Source organism: Orbicella franksi, chromosome 13 (genome assembly GCF_964199315.1).
Source record: "Orbicella franksi chromosome 13, jaOrbFran1.1, whole genome shotgun sequence".
NCBI classification, from domain to species: Eukaryota; Metazoa; Cnidaria; class Anthozoa; order Scleractinia; family Merulinidae; genus Orbicella; species Orbicella franksi.
This window is the reverse complement of record NC_138157.1, coordinates 16,415,995-16,436,409: the sequence shown is the minus strand read 5'-3', so window position 1 is coordinate 16,436,409 and position 20,415 is coordinate 16,415,995. Positions and strand designations below refer to the sequence as shown.

Sequence of the window (20,415 nt, the reverse complement as noted above, 5' to 3'; positions counted from 1 at the left end):
ATTTTCTGATTGGATCGCAGGCTCAAGTCAAGTTTTTTTCTCTGGGGGAGGAAGGAGTACTCGCAAAGGCAACATTTCGGCGTAAAGTAACCCCTGGCACGTTCTTGACTTTTCTTCTGACATATTCCTTGCATAATCGTTTCTTGGAAAGTACGTAATTTATACAATCTTGGTTGGTATTATTGGGTATAGTTTGTTAAAATTTAACTGGAAAAAAAATAGCAAAACCACACACTGAACAATTACATGCTCACAATTGATCAGTTTTTTGAGTTTCTGATCCAAGAAAGAATCAGTCTCTTTTTGCTTTATGTTAAGTTATTGCAATCGGGAGCTCCGCTCTTAGGCTTGGCTAAATCTATATATTAATAATAATCATAGTAATATTAAAAATTAATATAGCGCAACTTTCCTTGAAATGATCAAGCGCGCTTTTATACATCATAAAAAAAGTAATTAATTCTAAGAGTGATAAATTTACAATGGTTGCTGAAAATTACAAAACCAGGTGATATATTATTAAAAAGCCAACTCCAAATAATGTCTTAAACGCCTGTTGAAAACGATTAACATTTGCCTCCTTCCTATCTTCTAATGGCAGTTCATTCCATATCCTCGCCGCTGCTACTGTTATGTGCTTATAGCGATATACAGTTCTTTGATTACAGGCTGTGGTCTGATTCTTCTTTGGCATGCAAAGATATCACAAAGATATCTGGGTGCAAGGGTTTAAATTCGATTATATGGACTTAAAACAAGAAGGGCCACTTTGTAGTATATTCTACAGCTGACCGTAGGCCAGGGGATCGGAGTTGCAAGGTTTACTGCAATGCTAAGGCTACCGGCTTAAAATATTACATTATTTTAGATAGTTCCCGAGCTACCGCTCAGGTAACAGGTGTCAGTCAAAGACAAAATAACTTCTCTGCGACATCAATGAAGAGATCCCGCGGTCTTTGTTACCGCAGTCGCTAAGCGACCTACCTTACTCAGCTCCAAGCTGGAATAACAATTAAACTGTTCAGAACCCGTCCATACTACGCCAGAGAAGTTTGAAAACGGTCTTTTTCCTTCTGAAAACACATCAAATGTTTTCCATCCAAGCTACGCTGGAGAAATTTGAAAACGCATCAATCATTGTGGATTTTTGTTTGACGCAAACTCGGCCAGAGAAATCACAAGATTATCGTGTTCGAAAAGGTCCGTTTTCAAAATCTTTTCCGTCCGAGCTAAAACGCAAAGGCGGCGTTTTCAAATTCCTCCGGTTGGAAGATCGTTTTCGAAAGCTCCGTTTTCGTGGTGGATTAGTGTGGACGGTAGGCCTAACCGTAGAAAAAAGCTGCGTTTTCAAAGTTCTCCGGCGTAGTATGGGCGGGTCGTAACTGGTTCTATAGCAAGTCTCGGAAACTCTTCGAGAGCATTAACGGGTATTTGCTTTAAATAAACCTTATTCCTGAACTGCTACAAACCTGGCATCAGGCGCTTTTTTTTCTCCTTCGCTCTTTCCCGCGTTTCCGTAAAAAAGAGCGCCTGATTACAGATTACGAGTCAGTTTTGTCATGAAAATTTCCGTATATCAAAAACACAAAAGAATAGCAGAGCTGTTCATCAGTTCTTTGTTTCATACTGTTTCATAGCAATTGCTCTTATTAGCTTGGCTGTCTAGAGGACTGAGTTTCCATTCCAATGTTCTCTCAAAGCCTCTCAACATGGTGACACGACGACAATTCAACGCCCATTTAAACGGAAACACAGTGTTCTCGTTTCTAGTGAAGTCGCGGAGATCCAGACCCAGTGAAGCAACAAGAGATTTCACGGAAGGGATTCTCTTTTTTCGTTTGAAGGAAGTCAGGTCTTTGTCAGTACTTGAGGTCAGCAAGGAAGCACGCAGAAACATGAGAAATTCACTGGTTATGTTAATGTACTCCACCACAGCTGACACCCCAGACGAATTTGCAAGTTCTGGATTTTGCGTGTCTTGCAAAGCTTTCCGGGTGAGGTCATCGATACCCCAAAGTTGCGGCAAAACATGTAGCATTTCCGGCATAAAATCTCGAACCCAGTTTTGCGTCTCGGTCAGCATGACTGCGTGAGGATTGGTACCATTTAAGAAGCCTTTCAATTTGGTCAGTAAGCCAGTGAGAGAGCAGTAATCCCACAGGTTGGAGGTGGTAATGCGGTCGTATTTGAGACTGGCAGGAAGAAACGTTTCGATGTTTCGGGTGTCAGCCAGAATGAACTGGAATTTGACCTGATCTTTCTTCATTTTTTCAACTACCTTTTGTATGATTTGAGATAGGTAGATGCTGTACATTTCTGGTAGAGAATCGACATGACAACTTTTCTTGATGGCACTGAAATCCCAGCCGGTAAAAGGCAGCACATCCGTCGGTATGCCATAATAATATTCAGTAGTATTGGAGCTCCATTGATATCCACGACCCGTTAAGGTGGGGTTTTGCCTGCGTAGCTCTTTGGCATTTTCTGTCGACGGAAAGATCCCCGTGTTGAAAAATCTTTGGGCAGAAATCCTGTGTTCCTTGGGAATGGCGTGCAAGTAGGTTTCTATACCGGGATCTCTCCCTAAATCACGTGAGATCGCTTCTTGTCTCAGTTTCGCCACCCATGGTCCCTTTCGCTGTGCTAAGCGTAGCCACGTGACCCAAACGCCCCTTAGCTTGCTCAACTGGTCAGCAGAAATCTCCATTACGTCTTTAGTGAGAGCGTGCAGTTCGGTAGTGACGAGGTCTTGAAGCGCTGACAAGAGCAAAGAAAAGTCTTCTTCGGAGATATACATCGAATACCATACACGAATCACTGCGTAAGTTACATCAGCCCCTCCTACAATCAGTCAAACATTAACTATTAAAGTTTATTCCGACTCCTGATCGTGTTTTTGCTGCTATTGATGACCTTCAACGACACATTTAAATATGTATTGAGAGCTGCGTCAAATTTCGACACTTCCCAGTTATCCCAGACCTATTGACACTCTTTACTGAGCACAATACTTTAAAATTCAAATTAAATCCACAGTCTGCTATTTCATCCGTGAACTTGAGTTAGGTAATAAACAAAACCTCCGGAAGACATCGAAAGAGATATGTGGACTTAAGGAGCTCAGTTGTGGTATTTTGAGCCAGGTACAAAATTACCTTTAAATTGAAGCAAACCTGGAAATAGAAGTTTCCCAAGATAGAAAAAAACCAAACAGATAATAATAAAGCATAACGGAACAAGGATGGTCAAGGATGGAGAAGATTGACACGGATTACAAACGAAGAACTTGAAAGATTTAGGCTAAATCTTTCAAGATGCGCAAACCGTGACGTAGCTCCTGCGAGCAAAGACGTAGAGTAGTCTCAATAATGACTGACAGGAGCATATATACAGTGAGAAACGAAAAAAAAAGAAATACTAATGATGATGATATCGACAAGGATTGAACATCAATGAATAGCCATATAATGTAGCATAAAAGGCATGCACCTTGCCCGGAGACCCCGGGGGGAGGGGCTACTCCCCTACATGGCCTATATAGGTATGTGCGGCCCCAAAGGGTAGGGTTTTTCAGCTGTTTTGGCCATAAATAGGGTATCGATTTTGGCCATTTTGGTCATAAACAGGGTATGGTGACTATGGTTTAGAAATTTAATTACCTGATAATAAATGCTTTTTTCTTTTTTTTTTTTTTTTTTCATTCAAGATATTATGATTTACAGTATCAAAGGCTTTACTGAAATAAAAAAATATACCACAAGAAAATTCCTGGCAGTCAATAGACCCTTTGCAGGATCCGGTCACATGGTACTGAATTAATTACGCTGGGACCCAAGTTACACAGTGGGACTTCCAAAACAAAGGAAAGTCGGGCTGGACTGGTACGAGTTCCTTTGTTTTGGAAGTCCCACTGCGTAACATGCGTCCCAGCGTAATTAATTCCGTACCATGTGACCGGATCCTGCAAAGGGCCTATTGCATGTTGAATCAAGTCAGTGATGCTTAGGATAGCATGATCCGTGGAGTGTTTCGCACGGAAGCCAAACTGCTTGCAATAAATTACTTTATTCTTCTCCAAAAATTCTAATATTCTCTTATGCATTAACTTTTCTAATAGTTTATTGAATATTGAGAGAAGAGAAATGGGACGATAATTATTTAGACTCGTTTGCTCACCCTTTTTAAAAACAGGGGTAACTTTAGCTACTCTTATCTTACCAACAGATATCAATATGTTTCCTTGGGACAAACTGAGTCTGAACTTCAACCTGTCTCTTGTGGTGTTCCTCAAGGCTCAGTTCTTGGCCCACTATTATTTCTTATATACATCAATGATCTTGGTAACTGCTCTGAAATTTTAGATTTTCATCTATTTGCAGATGATGCCAATCTGTTTTATAAACACAAAAAGCTTGAAGTCCTTGAATCCAAAATAAACAATGAACTAGTAAATATTCATACTTGGTTGAGTGCCAACAAACTTTCACTTAATATTGATAAGTCAAACTTTGTCATTTTCCACCCTCCACAAAGAAAAGTACCCTTTCATGTCACACTCTCTTTAAATGGCATAACCTTAAACCAAGAGTACTCAATAGAACATCTAGGTATTATAATAGATTCTAATTTATCTTGGAAAAGTCAAGTAAGCTATATTGCTATAAAGATTAAGCGAAATATTGGGATTCTTGCTAAACTTCGTTATTATGTGAATTCAGATATACTGGTTAAACTATATTATGCCTTAATATATCCCTTCTTAACCCATGGTTTAATTTCTTGGGGTAACACTTATTCTTCAACTACCAAGCCTTTGTTTATTTCACAAAAGAGAGCAATGAGAGTGATGACTTTCTCTCAATTTCATGAGCATTCTAGTCCAATTTTCAAACACTTAAATATTGTTAAACTGCCTGACCTTGTCTTTCTTAATATTGTAGTCTTTATGTATAAATTTCACAATAGACGTCTACCATCTGTGTTTGATACTTTCTTTACTCAAGTCAATAAAAGACATTACTATAATACAAGAAGTGCTTCGAATACGTTCTATACTTTACCTAAAGTAAGAACAAATTATGGAATATTCAACATAAGATTTAAGGGCCCTAAAGTATGGAACTCAATTAGTGAAAATTTGAAAACCTTGTCTATTTCAAACTTCAAGAAATCAGTAAAAAGCGATCTAGTCAAAGATTATTAGTTACCTAGGTTCTTATTAGCAGTTGTGTTGTTTTCCAGTTTACCTGTAAATTAGTATTTTGTTCATTTCTGTCACCTTTCCAAGTCCTTCTTTTATAGTTTAATATATAGCTGTTATTAGTTGCCATAGGTATTGTGTGCTCTTCTTATATTAATGTTTTGTATTCATATATAACTTAAACTACTTTAGACTTCCTTCATAGCAAAGAAATAGCGTTTTTCCTCTTCTTTTTTTTTCTTCTTGGGTGTTCATTTGTGCTCAAGTTTTCTTGCTGACCTGTATTTTATTTCTATTTAATGCTGATGTTAACTGGCTGCCTGGCTCCGCTAGCCCCTATGGTTATTCCAGGCAGCTAGTACTCAAATTTTTACATTTAATATTTTCATTGAAATTGTAATTTTTTCTTTAGCAAGAATGAGTACAAATAAAGATTGATTATGGTTTTTGCACTCCAGTCTTGAATTGGGTATGTTTCAAAGAAGAAGCCACTTGTTCATCATTACCAATTAATACCACCAACAAAAGCCCCTCACAAATCATGCTTACGGCAATTTAACACTGGTGTGAGTTATGGACCTAATTATAAAGCAGGTTTGAAACAGGGTATTGATTAAGGGTCAGGTCTTGAATAGGATATAAAATGTTTGGTCAGGTCATATTAAAACAGGGGTTAAAAAAAATTGCCGATTTTGGTCCTAAATAGGGTAATGGTTTTTGGAAAGCGGGCCGCACACCCCCACCAAAATTTTTATGGGAGAAACCCCTCCCCCCCCCCCCCCCCCGCCCTTTCCTGGGCCGGGACCTTGCCGAATCAGACGTTAGTAGTAACACTTACACCAGAAAACTCAGTGGTGCACCTGAACTTGGAACAAAAACCCGTTAATACTATTTTATGTTTGCTGGAGATACCTTTGTGTAGCATGTAAAGTAGCAGGACCGTTCTGGCCAGGGTACAGGGACAGATGTCGTTCAACACGAACGTTACTTGCTGTTTATAAGCATCAGGTAAAGATGCAATGGTCAACAGAACATTCCTGGGATCACCGACTCCACACAACAACAGAGCAAGCGGGCTGGAGTACTCCTCTCCTTCGTTCATCGACAAGTTAATTAGATCCACAGCCGGTATATTGCCCCAGTAATATGTAGCTGCGGTGCCGGGGTTCTCCTCTTTTATCTTAAGAAACATCTTCATTCGTTCAACTAGTTGAACTGTTTTCTCTGTAGTTTTGTGACACGAGGACCTGTGACTTGCCCAGTGGTTTCTCTGGCATTTCACGTTGCAGTAATAACCTTTCAAGCAGGTGGAACATTTCATCATTCCTTCTCGTTCAACACCGCAGCTGGAACATTCCGTCTTCAGCACAGCGTCATCACAGTTGGGTTTATGTCGCCATTTGTCTTGTTTCTGACATACCTTAGAACAGTAGAAGGCTACTCGGCAACGAGAACACCTTTGTATACAGGGTGCCTCGCATCTCCAACAGTAACCAGCTCTGTTCATTGCTGAAATTCACGCGATCAGTAATCAACTTAAGATTTCCCACTGAAACGATTAATTTAGGTGACCTCTACTAGAGAATGTAGTCATTTTACAAAAGATTGATCAAAAACTGATCAACACCACAATGTAGGCTACGATCCAACAGTAGTTTAATCGAATGTCATCATCGTTTCGTTGCAAATATAAAGCTATTGGCTAATATTTATAAATTAATATATTCACGTTTTCCGAGAAATTGCTAACAAATGTAAAATCATGCAAAGCATTAGCAGATTTGCACGTTGTCGTCATTTGACTACAACTACCAGAATTCCTTTCGTTTTTTCTTTATTCTTGAAATTTTTAATTCCCAGTGGGGTTTAAATAACAATTGCCCTGATTAGCATAAGAAACAGAAAAAGTGAAGGATTCTGGTAGTTGTAGTAAAATGACGCCATCATGCAAATCGCCTCATTATTACTGTGTTGCGTGACCCATTGTTCAATGCTGTAATAATAGCAGGCAATAATAAAGGAGTATATTTATCGTCCAATTCCACTCAGCAGATGTAATTAGAAATAACAATTGACGTACAAGAAAAGTACAAACAGGGTACAGTTGCGACCAATTATCGTGAGCTGTTTTGGAAACCGGCTTAACAGGTTTATCGATAGTAGACATTGTGGTAGTCGTTTAGCTCAGTTCCTGACCAAATGACAGTCCCCCCATATGACCACAAAGCACAGTAAAAAGTTTAGTATTGGGACAAAAAACCTTTGATAATAAATCTCTTGTTAAACATTTTAGCGTGTATAGTATCGCTACAGTCTTATTGCAATGACGAATTGCTATTTGTTTTCTCTTGTTTACATGTAATAGTTTAGAGTTTACACGATCGTCTAAGTGATTTTGGCTGCGTTTTCACTAGGCCGATTAACTAGCTGAACATTCTTTCTAGGTGTTTGTTTACAGACCAACATTTACTAGTTAAATATTTTATTATTATTATTATTATTATTATTATTATTATTATTATTATTATTAAACGTGACATCTGTTTTCACTGGAAATTTAACCCACAAGATTCAAATTACGAAAGCGCGCAACTTTCAAAAATGGCTGAGAGAGGAAGCGCTTTTCTAGCTATATTTATGCGAGGGAGAAGGCATATCTTCCAGACGATGCGGTTAATCTCCCCAGAAATGAGGAAGATGCGACGAAATGTTGTAATGCAGGAACTCGTTCTGCACGGCGACGCCGTGTCATAGGTAGGGTCCTGGCCGAGGAACTGGAGAAGCTAATGGGACTGTTGGAATGGTAAACCGAAATAAATGAGAAGGACTGTTGAACTCGTCTACTGTTTAAAAAGTTCAGTTTTCGCACACTGAACTGCGATATGAGCGTCTGGTAAATAGTGTTGCCAGATTCTTTGGCAGGCGTCTGTCACTATGCAGAATGTAATTGGCTGCAGCACTCGCCAGGACAAGTTATACCATCCCGCGAGGTAGTATAACTTGGCGTGAATTTCCGGTCATATTGGTGAGAAAATTGCTCGTTTTTTCTGGTGAAGACAGCTTGCATTTTTAACTCGCTAAACTCAAGACGAACTGTTTTCACTGCATTTCCGGACTTTTCCGACTTTATCTAGCCAAAATTGTCCTAGTGAAAACACAACCTTTTAATAATTAATCAGGTTTAAACACTCTAACTCGTTTCAAATTTATTTTCTAACCTGAGAGTGATCCAGATCAAGAGAAGGGAATCTATGGAAAGCTTATTTAGTTCTTCCCTTCCTGTCGAAATGAAGTAGAACTAAGTGCTTTGTCTTAGTTAGACCAATGCCGGATCACTTAAAGCTATCTGGTTGTTTTAAGCCGGAATTCCAGGAAGCTGGGAAGTGCCACTTTCTGAGAAGTTAGATTAATTAGCGATATTAATGGGGTAAAAATCATAATCATGATCTGAAGGGAGGTTCAAAAAGCCAGCTCTCAAGCATCTTAAAGCATGGCTAGTTCCTTGGAAAGACCCCCTGGGAAGTTTAAACCTTTTTTCTATGGAAATAACGTTGCTTTTTGCCCTAATAAGACCAAAAGTACACACCAATAGGAATTTGGCGTCCTTAAATCGCTTAAGATATTTTTATGGCGGTCACGTGTCTAATGACGTCATAATCCGGGCAATAGTAAAACCTCAAATGGGATGGGGAAAGTTAACTTACGCGAAAGATAAGATATCATTTATTCTTTGCCTTTACTCAAAGAAACTATCCGTGCCCGGAATGGTCTAATTTCTTATTCTCTGGACAAGATATTAAGAGACAAATTATGTCACGTGACCTGTTTTACTATTTATCTCTTAAATGATACATCACTACCACTTAACATGCTTGAGAGCATACATTTACTATAACTAAAGGAACCTAGCCGACGTGTGTACCAAGAGATTTGAGGGACTCTGGGGGGATGAAAGTGTTGGTATCGTTAGCGAGATCCAGCGTTTTCAATTTGTTATCTACTCTTTTCTATCACCATGAGAAAGATACTGAACAGAATTGAATTCTATACCGATTACGTTGAGCTAACCGATTCTCTGAGGTGCCTCTTGTAACAGCGTATCAGTGAAAGATAGTTCGAGACCAGTAAACAAACTGACACATGACCACAGACTCACACAATACTTTATTCGCTAACCAGAACTTACTCTTTTACATTTCGCACCAGCTAAACTGTATTTAATTTGAATGCATAAAAACTATGAGGGGGCTTAAGCAACGACGATGGCGACGCCGAGGACGACGCGTGTCAAAAATGAATTTATAAGTGTCTAGATCTGTTCAGTACGCCAATGGCTCTAAAAAAGTGCACAGCAGTGACAGCATTCAATACCAATTGGAAATACGAAAAATTAGCCGCCGTCGCTCGCGTTCCACAGACTAAGCAAAACTTAGTCATTTCACGTTGTTGTCTTGAAGAGGACGGAAAAGAAATTTGCAAGGACTTATAATGCACGTGCACAGCTATTGTTCTGCTCTGAAACCTCTTGTTTGGTGACGTTCTCGTGGCCGTCGTAGTCGTGGTTTGCTTAAGCTCCCTATTAAGTTGGCGTCGGAAGCTTCCACTCCAGAGCGAATTCATATCCTTTCATTCTGGTAACTCGACGACAATTCACAGCCCACTTAAACGGAAAAACTTTGTTTTCATTCCTTACATAATCACGCAGCTCAAGGCCTAAAGCAGTGACGATAGCCTTGATGGATGGAAGCTTGTTTCTCTTTTCTAAAGAACAGAGTTCATTGTCACTGCGTGACTCGAGAAGAGCCGCGCGCAGATACAACTGGAATTCTGGAATAACATTATGGTATTCCCTGTAACTATTTGGACCTGAAAACAGAAGTAATGGGTTGTTTGTATCCTGAAGAACTGCTTCTTTGTATGCGGGGTCGTCTGACGACCTTAAAATTTTAGTACCGATTTCCGGAAAAAAGCCAACTTGCCATTTAATTATCTCCGTAATCAAGACCGAGTGGCTGTTGTTAGAATTTAACTTAGCTTTAAACTGTGACAAAATGGAAGTGAGGGAAATGTAATCGCATAGATTAGATGTTGTAATGCGGTCATAACTCAGTTCCGAGGGTAAAAATGGCTCGATTTGTACACAGTTGCTCAGTACAATATGTAGCTTTACCTTACTTCTACTCAGTCTTTCAACGCACTTGCGCAAAATCTTTGACAAGTAAACGCCGTACATCTTTGGCAGAGAATCATCAGAGGTAGTCTTGCTGACCTCCTGGTAGTCCCACCCTTGAAAAGGAAGGACGCACGGGCGAGGGGAAAAGTCGTAGTCTCCCTTACTGTTTTTGAGCATAAAATGAGAACCAGTAAAAGTCATGTTCTCTCGTGTCAAGCTCGATGCATCGCACTGTGATGTGAATATCCCCTCAGCGCGCCACAGCTCGACAGACTCCCTGTGATTCGGTGGAATTGCCATTAAGTAGTTCCGCATCACTGCTTCAACCTTATCATCTTCTTCAAAAGAAGCTTTCCTCATTTCAGTCACCCAACGTCCCTTCTTCGTTGAAAGTTGAATCCAAGTGCGCCAAACCCTCTTTAGTTCACTGAATTGATCAGGATCATCCACGTTCATGAAGTTACTCGTAAGAGTTTCCAGGTCACGGGTAGCCCCCAGTTCTTCTAGAGCGGACACCAGCTGCAAAAAGTCGCTTTCTGAGACGCGCAGTGAGTACCACACCTGGATAACAGCGTCAACAGCCTCACTTCCTCCTGAAAAGAGAAAAGTTACGTGCAAGGCGTGAGACAGACTGCCCCTAAAGGTGTCTTTTAGATGCCTCCTGTCTTTCTTGTTTGTTTGCCTACACTATTTCAAGCTAATTCGGGCAATGATCAAGGCAAATGAGGCTATGCTTATAACACCATCCAAGCCGTAAGCTCAAATCCACCACCTCCCGTATTTTGAGCAAGAAAGGCTAACCTTCACTTCTCCTCTTTGGCTTTTCAATCGGCAATGCAACAACTGTTTTCGCTCCCATCCCCTTAATATTTAGCATATCAACCCATTTTGGTATATATTAAGATTCCCTTCCAAACAGAACTATAATTTGCTCGATCAGTTTCTACCCTCTCTCAAAATCCCTTCGCTGAACGAGGACACCCTACCTGGCTTAGTGCCTTACCTTTGTTCAGCATGTACAGCAGCAGGACCGTTCTGGCAAGAGTACAGGGACATATGTCATTCAACACGAACGTTACTTGCTGTTTATAAGCATCAGGTAAAGATGCAATGGTCAACAGAACATTCCTGGGATCACCGACTCCACACAACAAAAGAGCAAGCGGGCTGGAATACTCCTCTCCTTCGTTCATTGGCAAGTTGATCAAATCTACAGCCGGTGTATTACCCCAGTAATACGTCATTGGTACTCCAGGGTATTGCCGAGTTATTGTCAATTCTTGCTTTATTTCTGTGGCCAGATGAATCGTTTTCTTTACGATTTCACGGCAAAAATTCTTGTGATTTTTCAGGTCCTTTCTTTGGCATTCTGTACTACAATACCAGGCCCTCATGCAGGCAGCGCATTTCAGCATGCCTTCTTGTTCTTTGTGGCATCCCATGCATTCTCTCTTTAATGCTGCAGCATCACAATTAGGTTTATGTCGCCACTTGTCTTGTTCCTGGCATATCTTGGAGCAGTAGAAGGCTACTCGACAACGTGAACACCTTACAGTGTAGGGTTCCTCGCATCTCCAGCAGTAGCCAGCTCGGTTCATTTCATTAGTCAGCTTGATCGCTCTGATTTCGGAGTAACTCTTAAAGCTATCCGTTACAACAAGGGGAACGCGACAAGAGAGAGTGGTTACTTTGCGATTTAATTTTGTATGTTAACTGAACAGTACCTGAAATGAAATAATCGTTTCTTTGAAAATGCACAGCTATTGGCTAATATTTATAACTTAATGCATCCTCTTTTTCCGAGAATTGATTAACACGTTCCAGGAAGCTTAAAAGGAACTTCCTTTTTAGCGCTCTGCACATGCAGAGCAATTTAAGCTTGTGTCATACTGCGTGACTAAGTGATCGTGATTATTTACGGTTACACAATCAAAATGCACAACGATAAGGAGATATATTTATCATCTGACTCCACTCAATGTAGTAGAAATAATTCACGTATTATTCATAAGTGCTTGTTGTTTGGTTCGACCAACATGTTCCACTTGTGTTTTCTTCGTCAAGCAACCTACAAGTTTCTCCTAATCTGGCAACTAAAAGGATCATCAGCAGCCTGTTGGATTTTCTCTCTCACGGTGATGGCGTTTGAGCGCTTCCTTGCCATCGTGTTTCCACTGAGGAACGTTGTCACCATCAGAGGTGTATTATGGTCGATCGCAGTCATCTGGGTGGTAGCGATTGGAATCTCATCGCCATTTTTCTTTGCAGTGAAGGTACGCGTTTACGGTGGTGTCCCCTAATGCATCGAAGATTGAGCGCCGGCTTTTGACCCCGAAAGAGCACAAGCAATCTACACTATCATATCTTTTGTTTTAATGTACGCCTTACCTTCGGTAGCAATTGCAATGTTCTACTTTTTCATCGCTGTCAAAGTCTGACGAAGGCGCACACCAGGACACACCAGCTCGGCAAACCGCCGAGTTTTAAATGAGTCAAAGAAAAACGTGCTAAAGATGTCCATTGTTATTGACCTGGCCTTTGCTTTTTGCTGGTTTCTGATGCACCTTAATATGTTCTTAATGGGCTTTAGCGATGTGTATTTGACGCTTGTGGTATCCCCATATGGCTTTAAACCACAGGTTTCTTACTTAGTCACGCCAAAAGCACCGTCAATTCCTGCGTATACTCGATATTTAGTCAAGAATACCGCCAAAGTTTTCCGGTCTCAAGAGTCCTCATGGGCCCGATGAGATCTGAACAAAACATACTTGAGATAACAGGTTAGAGTTACTAAAGCATAAAAGCCCGGGGCATAAAAGAGCAGAACAACTGATGACGCGGCACTCGTTGAGTTATGTTGTTAACAAGAAAATTCTACAGGATTTGATAATTCAGCAATTCTATTGATTTAATTATGATAAACTGTCGCAGCATTTTGCCTGTTAACCCAAGCTTGAGCCAGACTTACAAGACTCTTTCCGTGCTTTTTAAGAGACACTCAGGATTGGCCTTACATTGCGTGAGTGAGGTTAATTAATCTACATTAATCTACAAGAACCAAAAATAGCGTGATGCGGAGTAGCAATATATCTTCTTATTTGATGGAAGATAGTTACACCTCATTCTGCACGCGAGCAAAATCTGCGAAATATTGTTGGAAAACAAGAGAAACAAGCAGAGTTGGGAAGATATATACAACTGATAAAAGGAGATTGAAAGCTAAAATCAAAATTACTATAATGAGATGTACATATCGCTTTTGCTGGACAGACATTACAAATATGTATACATTTCAACAAATTACGTCAACCGTGACAAGTGTCTGAAGAGCAGAAAATTGAAGTCATTCTTAAGCTAGCAGTCGAGACATCTGCCGGTGTTTCTTTCTTTTTCTTTGACAAGAAGGCAGGACAGCAGGACTACGTACCGCAATGATAAAGAACGTCATTGTAACGGGATCGTTACTCCTTCTCTTCTGCAACTTCATGCCCATCAGCTGGGCGGAATCCGAATTTTGCTTTGCTTCGATTTGTGAGTTTACGTTCGTCGTAAGCGAGAGCCGCACGATGACATTCAGAACTGAGGACGGTAGCGCCTCATACGACGTGAAAATGGACGAAAAAGGAACTCTCAAATTAGCACCTAACCTCTGGCATACCTAGGTACCGAACATCACCCTTACTCCAGCCAAGGTGCACACTGCAGATGGCAGTGGACGAAGAAATATAATTCTTGTCAATGGCCAGTTCCCAGGACCTACACTTGAGGTTATGGAAGGAGCTGAGGTGGCCGTGAAGGTCGTCAACGAACTCGTAAAAGAAGGACTCACAATTCATTGGCACGGTATTTACATGCGGAACAATGTTTGGATGGACGGAGTCCCCTACGTGACACAATGTCCGATACTTCCACGGCAAAGCTTTACCTATCGGTTCATTGCCAATCCACCCGGAACACATTGGCATCATTCTCATAACGAACTTCAAAGAATAGACGGACTTTTTGGTGCATTAATCGTTCGTAGATTCAAAGAAAAAGGAATGGTGCCGCCTCACTTCCCGCTGCTGATAAACGACTGGTTTCCGCTTTCCTCCACAGAAATCGATTTACTAAGTCCCTTTAGGAATGCGCGTGGTGGAAATGCGGAGTCACTTTATCTCTCTGCTGAGCAAAAAGGCGTTTCAATGGATGGCGTAGAGCTGAGCTCCATGGGCTACTGGTCGGGACTTATAAACGGTCGTGGCCGAAAGGGAGATAATGCCGCCCCTCTCACAGTTTTCAACGTTACTCGAGGGAAAAAATATCGATTTCACATCGTGATGGCTTCGGGAGAGTTCGCTTACCGAGTCTCAATCGACAGACACGAGTTGACAGTTATTGAGAGTGACGGTCATCCAGTGGAACCTGCAACATTTGAATCTGTGATAGTTTTCCCTGGGGAAACGTACGTAGTAGAGCTCGAAGCCAATCAAAATCCAGGAAGATATTGGATTCGTGCGTTGACACTGCGAATGGGACGAGGCCATGAAGACCCTCAGCCTGACGGTGTCATTTGGGACGCAAAGGCAATTTTACACTACGATGAGACGAGAGACAACAAAGAAGCTGATCCAAAGAGCAGAAGAAGAAACTGCACTTCTGAAGCTCCTTGCAAAATTCTAAACTGTCCATGGTCCGCCTATCGCCAGGATCTGTTTCCCAACGTGCAGTGCATCCCAGTGTCGGAGCTTCGCCTAGATAGCTCCCGTTACGAGGGCGACATTTCCCTAGAAAACGAAGAGGTCGATGTAGAACTCTTCTTAAACATAGGCTTTCCCATTGGATCTTCCATAAACAGTCGCAGAATGGTGATGCCACATGTACCACTTTTCCAAGAACCTTCCACATGGCAACTTGTTCCTTGCACGCAGGACTGCGCGAAAGCTGGATGCCGGTGTTCGAATGTGGTCAACCTTCCTGGCAATAAAACCGTACAACTCGTTTTAATGTCGGATATTTTCGGGGGTTTTCAAGAAGGTACAGTCTTTGGAAGCGAAAGCAAGGCCCACCACCCAATGCACCTTCACGGTTACAGTTTTCGAGTCCTGAAGACTGCCTATCCTGTGGTGGATAACATTACAAGACAGATACTTAGAGGAAATAAGGACCTGACCTGTAACTGGCGGGAAGATAAGACTTGCAGTCACCCTTACTGGACTTCTGGAAGAGCCACTGGGCTCAATTTTGACAAACCACCTCTCAAGGACACGTTGCTAGTACCAGCAATGGGTTACACCGTCGTTCGTTTTCGAACAGACAATCCAGGCTATTGGCTATTCCACTGTCACTCCATGCTGCACATGATTGAAGGAATGGCGTTAGTTTTTAACGTTTCCTACGAAGACCATCCGCCCGTCCCTCGAGGGTTCCCGACCTGCCAAAGTTATGACATTGGCCATCAGGAGTTCGAACAGTACTTGGAAGAAAGTCGAATGAGTGGTGAAAAGAGATTGGAAGATTGTGAAAGGAAGTCTTCGGCGAATGAGAAACAACAATCGAGCGATAAAGTCACATTGGTTGAGGCATTCTCAACAATAGCTGCCTGTTGTAGTTCTGTCGGCGTGTTGTTCCATATCGTTTTACTGGTGTTGTTCTTTAAACTTTACAACCACTTTTGCAGTCATTCTCGCAAGAACCTTGCCGGCAAAGAAGACAGTGTGGAAATGCTAAAGGTCTCCACTCCACATGACTAAGGCAAGTCGTGATATCGTAGTAGTGACAAAATCTAACTTGCTTGCACAACTACCAGCGCAATGGCGATATAATGGCGGTAAACAAGATATGAGGTCGCTAGAGGATGGATGGTTTATTGCAAGGCTAACCCTTCTTTAGTTCTCTCGCGGCCTTGTAGCTCATTTTTCGGCAACTTTGTTTTAGTTGTTTTGATAATCCTCGGAGTATTTTATTTTTAGTTTTTAAGTTACGTTTAAATTTTGGGGAATTAAAGGCCTTTAATTTTCAAAAAAAGACTGTTAACTCTTTTCAGTGCAATTGCCAATCTTCGATAGAAACATTGCTTCTTTTTTTCTCAAACGATGATCAGGAAAGGCGTAAATAAGGAGTACATTATCACTAGGGCGGATCGAGGGGTGCTCGGTCGAAACTCCTGATTTTTTCAAAAAAACAATGAGACATCACAACACACTGACTTTGGCCTCAGAATGCCGGACATCCCATTTCCGAGGACCTCAATTTTAATAATTTTTCAGGGGAGGATGCTCCTATTTACAGGAGACAGCCTTCTCTAAAATCCTGTTCCGTCCCAGTATCGCGAGTACTTTTTTAAAAGCTTGCAGCCTCTCACCTAATACAGATGTGATGTGACATCTTTACTACTGGGATTAACCCGTTTGCAAGTGAATGGCCTTTTTCATACTGCGTTCCAGCAAAGTGTGCCGTGTAATTTAAGCTATTTGGAAATCCATTCGGGGACTCTATTATCTTCAGCTCTTGAAACTGCCAAAATTTAAAAAGTAATTTTTTTTTAGGATTTTTATGTTGCTAGTCGGTACAACTCGATTATTGGTGGAGTATTGCCAAACAAAGGGGCGTTAAAGAAAATTAATGAATGTGTTGTTTCTGGTTGTGGTGTTGGGGGTGGTGGGGGAAGTGATGAGAAAAAAGGAGCAACATAATATAACAATTAGCTCATACAATATAAATTAGACTTTAAGTTCGAGTTTTATATAGGGGAATAGTCAGCGTGACATTGCTGTAACAACTGTCACACATTGCAATACCTGATGCACTTACATGTAGCAACAACAAACAACAATTGGTGTTTGGGAAGTCGGAGGTCTCGGATATTTTCGTTGTCTCATTGTCTCATGCTGAAGATTTCATCTTTCACATCACTTGCTCTACGTTGTAGTACAATGTAACATGAAATAGCTATAGCTGCACGCACTTTGTAACAAGCTAAGCTGTTATACTTTGTAATGAACTTTATTACCAGATAAATGAATATTCAAGTAAACTGAACTGCCTTGTTTAGTTATCTTTAACCCCTTTCGGACAGTTTGTGGGAAAAGAAGAAGTAGTAAGCAGCCTTGGACAATAATTCTGCTGGTGTACATTAATTGGATCAGAGATTAAAGATCAAGTTGGCTGAAGATATACACGAAAAGTAAGCAAAGCCAGCACAACGTAACATTTAATTTCATTCAACCAAGAGATCATAGCAGGGGCGGATTTGTGAGGGGGGTATATTGGGTGACTAGTTACTCCCTCACCCTTTTAAGAGAAACAAAACATACTAAAATTGAAAAAGGTTGTGCATATTATGGCAGAAATAAAGGCAAACTCTCCGGTCAGGTACCTCATTGTAATTTCTACTTTGTGGCATTGCTAGCATTCCTAGTGAAACGGTTTTCAATTAGATTCCAATTCTCAAATTACGACATGTATGAGCTCATTAGCGCTTTTGCCACACAGAAATTTTGATGTTTTTGAAAGCCAATTTCTCCTCGAATACTACGCCCAAAGAGCCAAGAATTTCACCACTTACTAAGTTTCACAAGCTCTTTAAGTTTTTCTAGTAAAATGGTGTCTAGCATGATGCCTTCTATGCGCAAAGTCGTATGTTAATGAGGAAAAATGTAAACAATGACGTCAGCAAAGATTCGCCTATATAATATATAATACCAGGATAAGTTGACAGGCGGCCTTCATATAATGGCTTTGTCGCATTACACATATCTTTGTGATACTTTCAAGACTCCTATCCTGGTGTTTTGTAAGCGAATAAATATTAGGTAACACTGTATAAAATAATCAGCACGCCTAAGGAGTGATAACAATCCTAAACTGCGTTTTGAACCCAATCGAATTTACTTGAGATGGAACCCTCCGTCAACTGGCAGGGACACCCCTGTGATGAACGATGCCTTGGGTGAGCACAGAAACGAAACCACGTGAGCAAACTCGCGACCTTCCCCGAATCGCTTCATGGGAGTTTCCTGGATCATAGCTTTTGTAGCATCGCTTTCAACGCCGCCCATGCTTGCTGTCAAGTGATGCCAACTCTCAGACATGATAAAGTTAGGGACGACAGCATTGACGGTGATTCCTCTAGGGGCCAGGGCTCGAGCGTAATATCGCACCTGTAACGATAGAATAAGAGTTTTAAAACAAACGGACGTCACTGTAATAAACTGGTTGATCAGCGGCCGTGCTTAATTTGTCACAGTGTGCGTGACAGAAAGAAATATTCGTGCTACATGTGCATGTGTAACTCGGCAACTCATCAAACAGAGACAAAAAGAAAAAAATTAAAGCGACAGCTCAAGTGACCGCAAAATTAGCGGTCCACTGGTCAGCAGATTAACACCAAAAAGTTTACGATAGCAGCGTGACTGGTTGAGTGCGTCCTTTTTATCTATACTCATGTTTTGCATAACATGCATAATATGCATAATATGCAAAATACTCGTGAAAAGAAAGTAGCCAAAAATATCGGTACCTGTTTTTCAAGGAACCTGGTAAAAGGTAAAGTCTGCATAAGAGCTAAGTGGCCCATCAGGCCGGAGCTTATCCCGGTTTCCGTAGCATCAAGCGATTAGGAGTATTTCTACTCCGCCCTGGATGGGATGCTAGTCCATCGCAAGGTTACCCCCAGCATTAAGGTCACCGGTACTCATTTATATGTACACCTGGGTGGAGAGAGACATTGTGAGAGTAAATTGTCTTGCCCAAGTGCACAACACAGTGACCCTGCCCTGACCAGGGCTCGAACCCAGACCGCTCCTCGATCCGGAGACGAGGACAGTAAGCATGAGGCCATCGTGCCTCCCTATTTTTCAAGGTACAGATCGATATACTTGCCAGATTGCACCACTACGTCCACTACGGGTGCAGCGAAAATTAATTCATCACGGCCTAGCTACACACCTCATTTGTATGCGCATCTCACTGAATATCAATAGATCCTATCGACTCAGGCCCCATTCTACAATGTACTAATTTATGGTTCTGCAATTCAAGTATCTATTATTTCGTTATTATTTCTACCTTACCAATAATTCTAAGCCACCTTTGGCAAGGTTTGGGACAGCGTATGCTACATTACTAGCTGTCGCCGTGATATTGGCGCCCGGGGCCGACACTGCCAAGATGTACCCTTTACCATCCTCCATGATTTTGATCGATCTTTCCACCAGTCGAATGAAACACTTGGGATATATATCCTGCAAGTAGTCGTAAGCGGAAAAATCGTCAAATTCGCCAGAGCCGATGGTTTTGTGGTAACTTCCGGCTGCCTTTTTCGCTGCTTCGCTCTCTGGTGTCGATGTCACACCCACGACGGCTCCAGCGTTGCTTACGAGAGCGTTGAGCTTGTTTCCAAAATTCTTCTCCACGCAGTCAAAGATCGCATCGACGGCCTCAGGCTGAGCTAAGTCGCCTTTCGCAAGGAACACTGAGATTCCATAGTTTTCCTCTAGGGCCTTCTTCGATTTTTCCGCGCGTTCCGTGTTCGAGTTGTAGGTGAGGATGATATGTGTATAGCCATCCTTCGCTAACTCCTCAGCCACGCAGTAGCCAAGACTCCTGGTTCCTCCTGTGACTATGGCGTACATGTTGAACAACACGTCCTTGCTCCACTGCCTTCCTGAATAAAACATTCCGTGAACTCCAAAACAGCGCCTCTCTTGAAGCGAGGTACCCTATTGGTGACGGATGGCGGCTCGTCGTTTCCGTCACGCATTTGCAATTTCGGTCACGCATTATTAGTAACTCCGTATTTGAATAAAAATACCAAGTTATCAAGTACTACAATGAAGATAACATGATATTATTGATAAAGAACAACCTCATTTGCATTTACTTTCAAAACACATTTACGTACGCGACTACTGAATTAGTAACACAATTAAAACATATCAAAAAAGGCGCTAATATGTAAAATTGGTAAAAAGGTGACTGAATGATAAAAAGGGTGGCATCCAAATTACCACCGTAGGTGTTATGGTGTTCAGGTTCTTCGCATTCCCAGCCCCTCCCCTCC

At 41.4% G+C, this 20,415-nt stretch overlaps 4 protein-coding genes across 4 annotated transcripts; 1 reads left to right on the top strand and 3 right to left on the bottom strand.

Annotated features, from left to right (window-relative positions):
- Nucleotides 1-340: 340 nt before the first annotated feature.
- Nucleotides 341-6,832, bottom strand: LOC145466446 (uncharacterized). The gene is made up of 2 exons (XM_081450166.1): nucleotides 6,113-6,832; nucleotides 341-2,841 (listed from the first exon to the last, which is right to left on the bottom strand). Exons 1-2 carry the CDS (start codon nucleotides 6,705-6,707, stop codon nucleotides 1,622-1,624), a joined length of 1,815 nt encoding a protein of 604 aa, XP_081306292.1. The 5' UTR covers nucleotides 6,708-6,832; the 3' UTR covers nucleotides 341-1,621.
- Nucleotides 6,833-8,408: 1,576 nt separating this feature from the next.
- LOC145466449 (uncharacterized) lies at nucleotides 8,409-12,067 on the bottom strand. Its single transcript, XM_081450168.1, has 2 exons — nucleotides 11,377-12,067; nucleotides 8,409-10,966 (listed from the first exon to the last, which is right to left on the bottom strand). Exons 1-2 carry the CDS (start codon nucleotides 11,969-11,971, stop codon nucleotides 9,780-9,782), a joined length of 1,782 nt encoding a protein of 593 aa, XP_081306294.1. The 5' UTR covers nucleotides 11,972-12,067; the 3' UTR covers nucleotides 8,409-9,779.
- A 47-nt stretch (nucleotides 12,068-12,114) lies between these two features.
- On the top strand, nucleotides 12,115-16,418 carry LOC145466443 (uncharacterized). The gene has a single exon (XM_081450162.1). The coding sequence runs from the start codon at nucleotides 14,144-14,146 to the stop codon at nucleotides 16,103-16,105; it is 1,962 nt and encodes a 653-aa protein (XP_081306288.1). The 5' UTR covers nucleotides 12,115-14,143; the 3' UTR covers nucleotides 16,106-16,418.
- Nucleotides 16,419-16,557: 139 nt separating this feature from the next.
- LOC145466474 (3-oxoacyl-[acyl-carrier-protein] reductase FabG-like) lies at nucleotides 16,558-20,103 on the bottom strand. Its single transcript, XM_081450196.1, has 2 exons — nucleotides 19,427-20,103; nucleotides 16,558-18,514 (listed from the first exon to the last, which is right to left on the bottom strand). The coding sequence occupies exons 1-2, from the start codon at nucleotides 20,030-20,032 to the stop codon at nucleotides 18,242-18,244; spliced, it is 879 nt and encodes a 292-aa protein (XP_081306322.1). The 5' UTR covers nucleotides 20,033-20,103; the 3' UTR covers nucleotides 16,558-18,241.
- Between the last annotated feature and the right edge of the window lie 312 nt (nucleotides 20,104-20,415).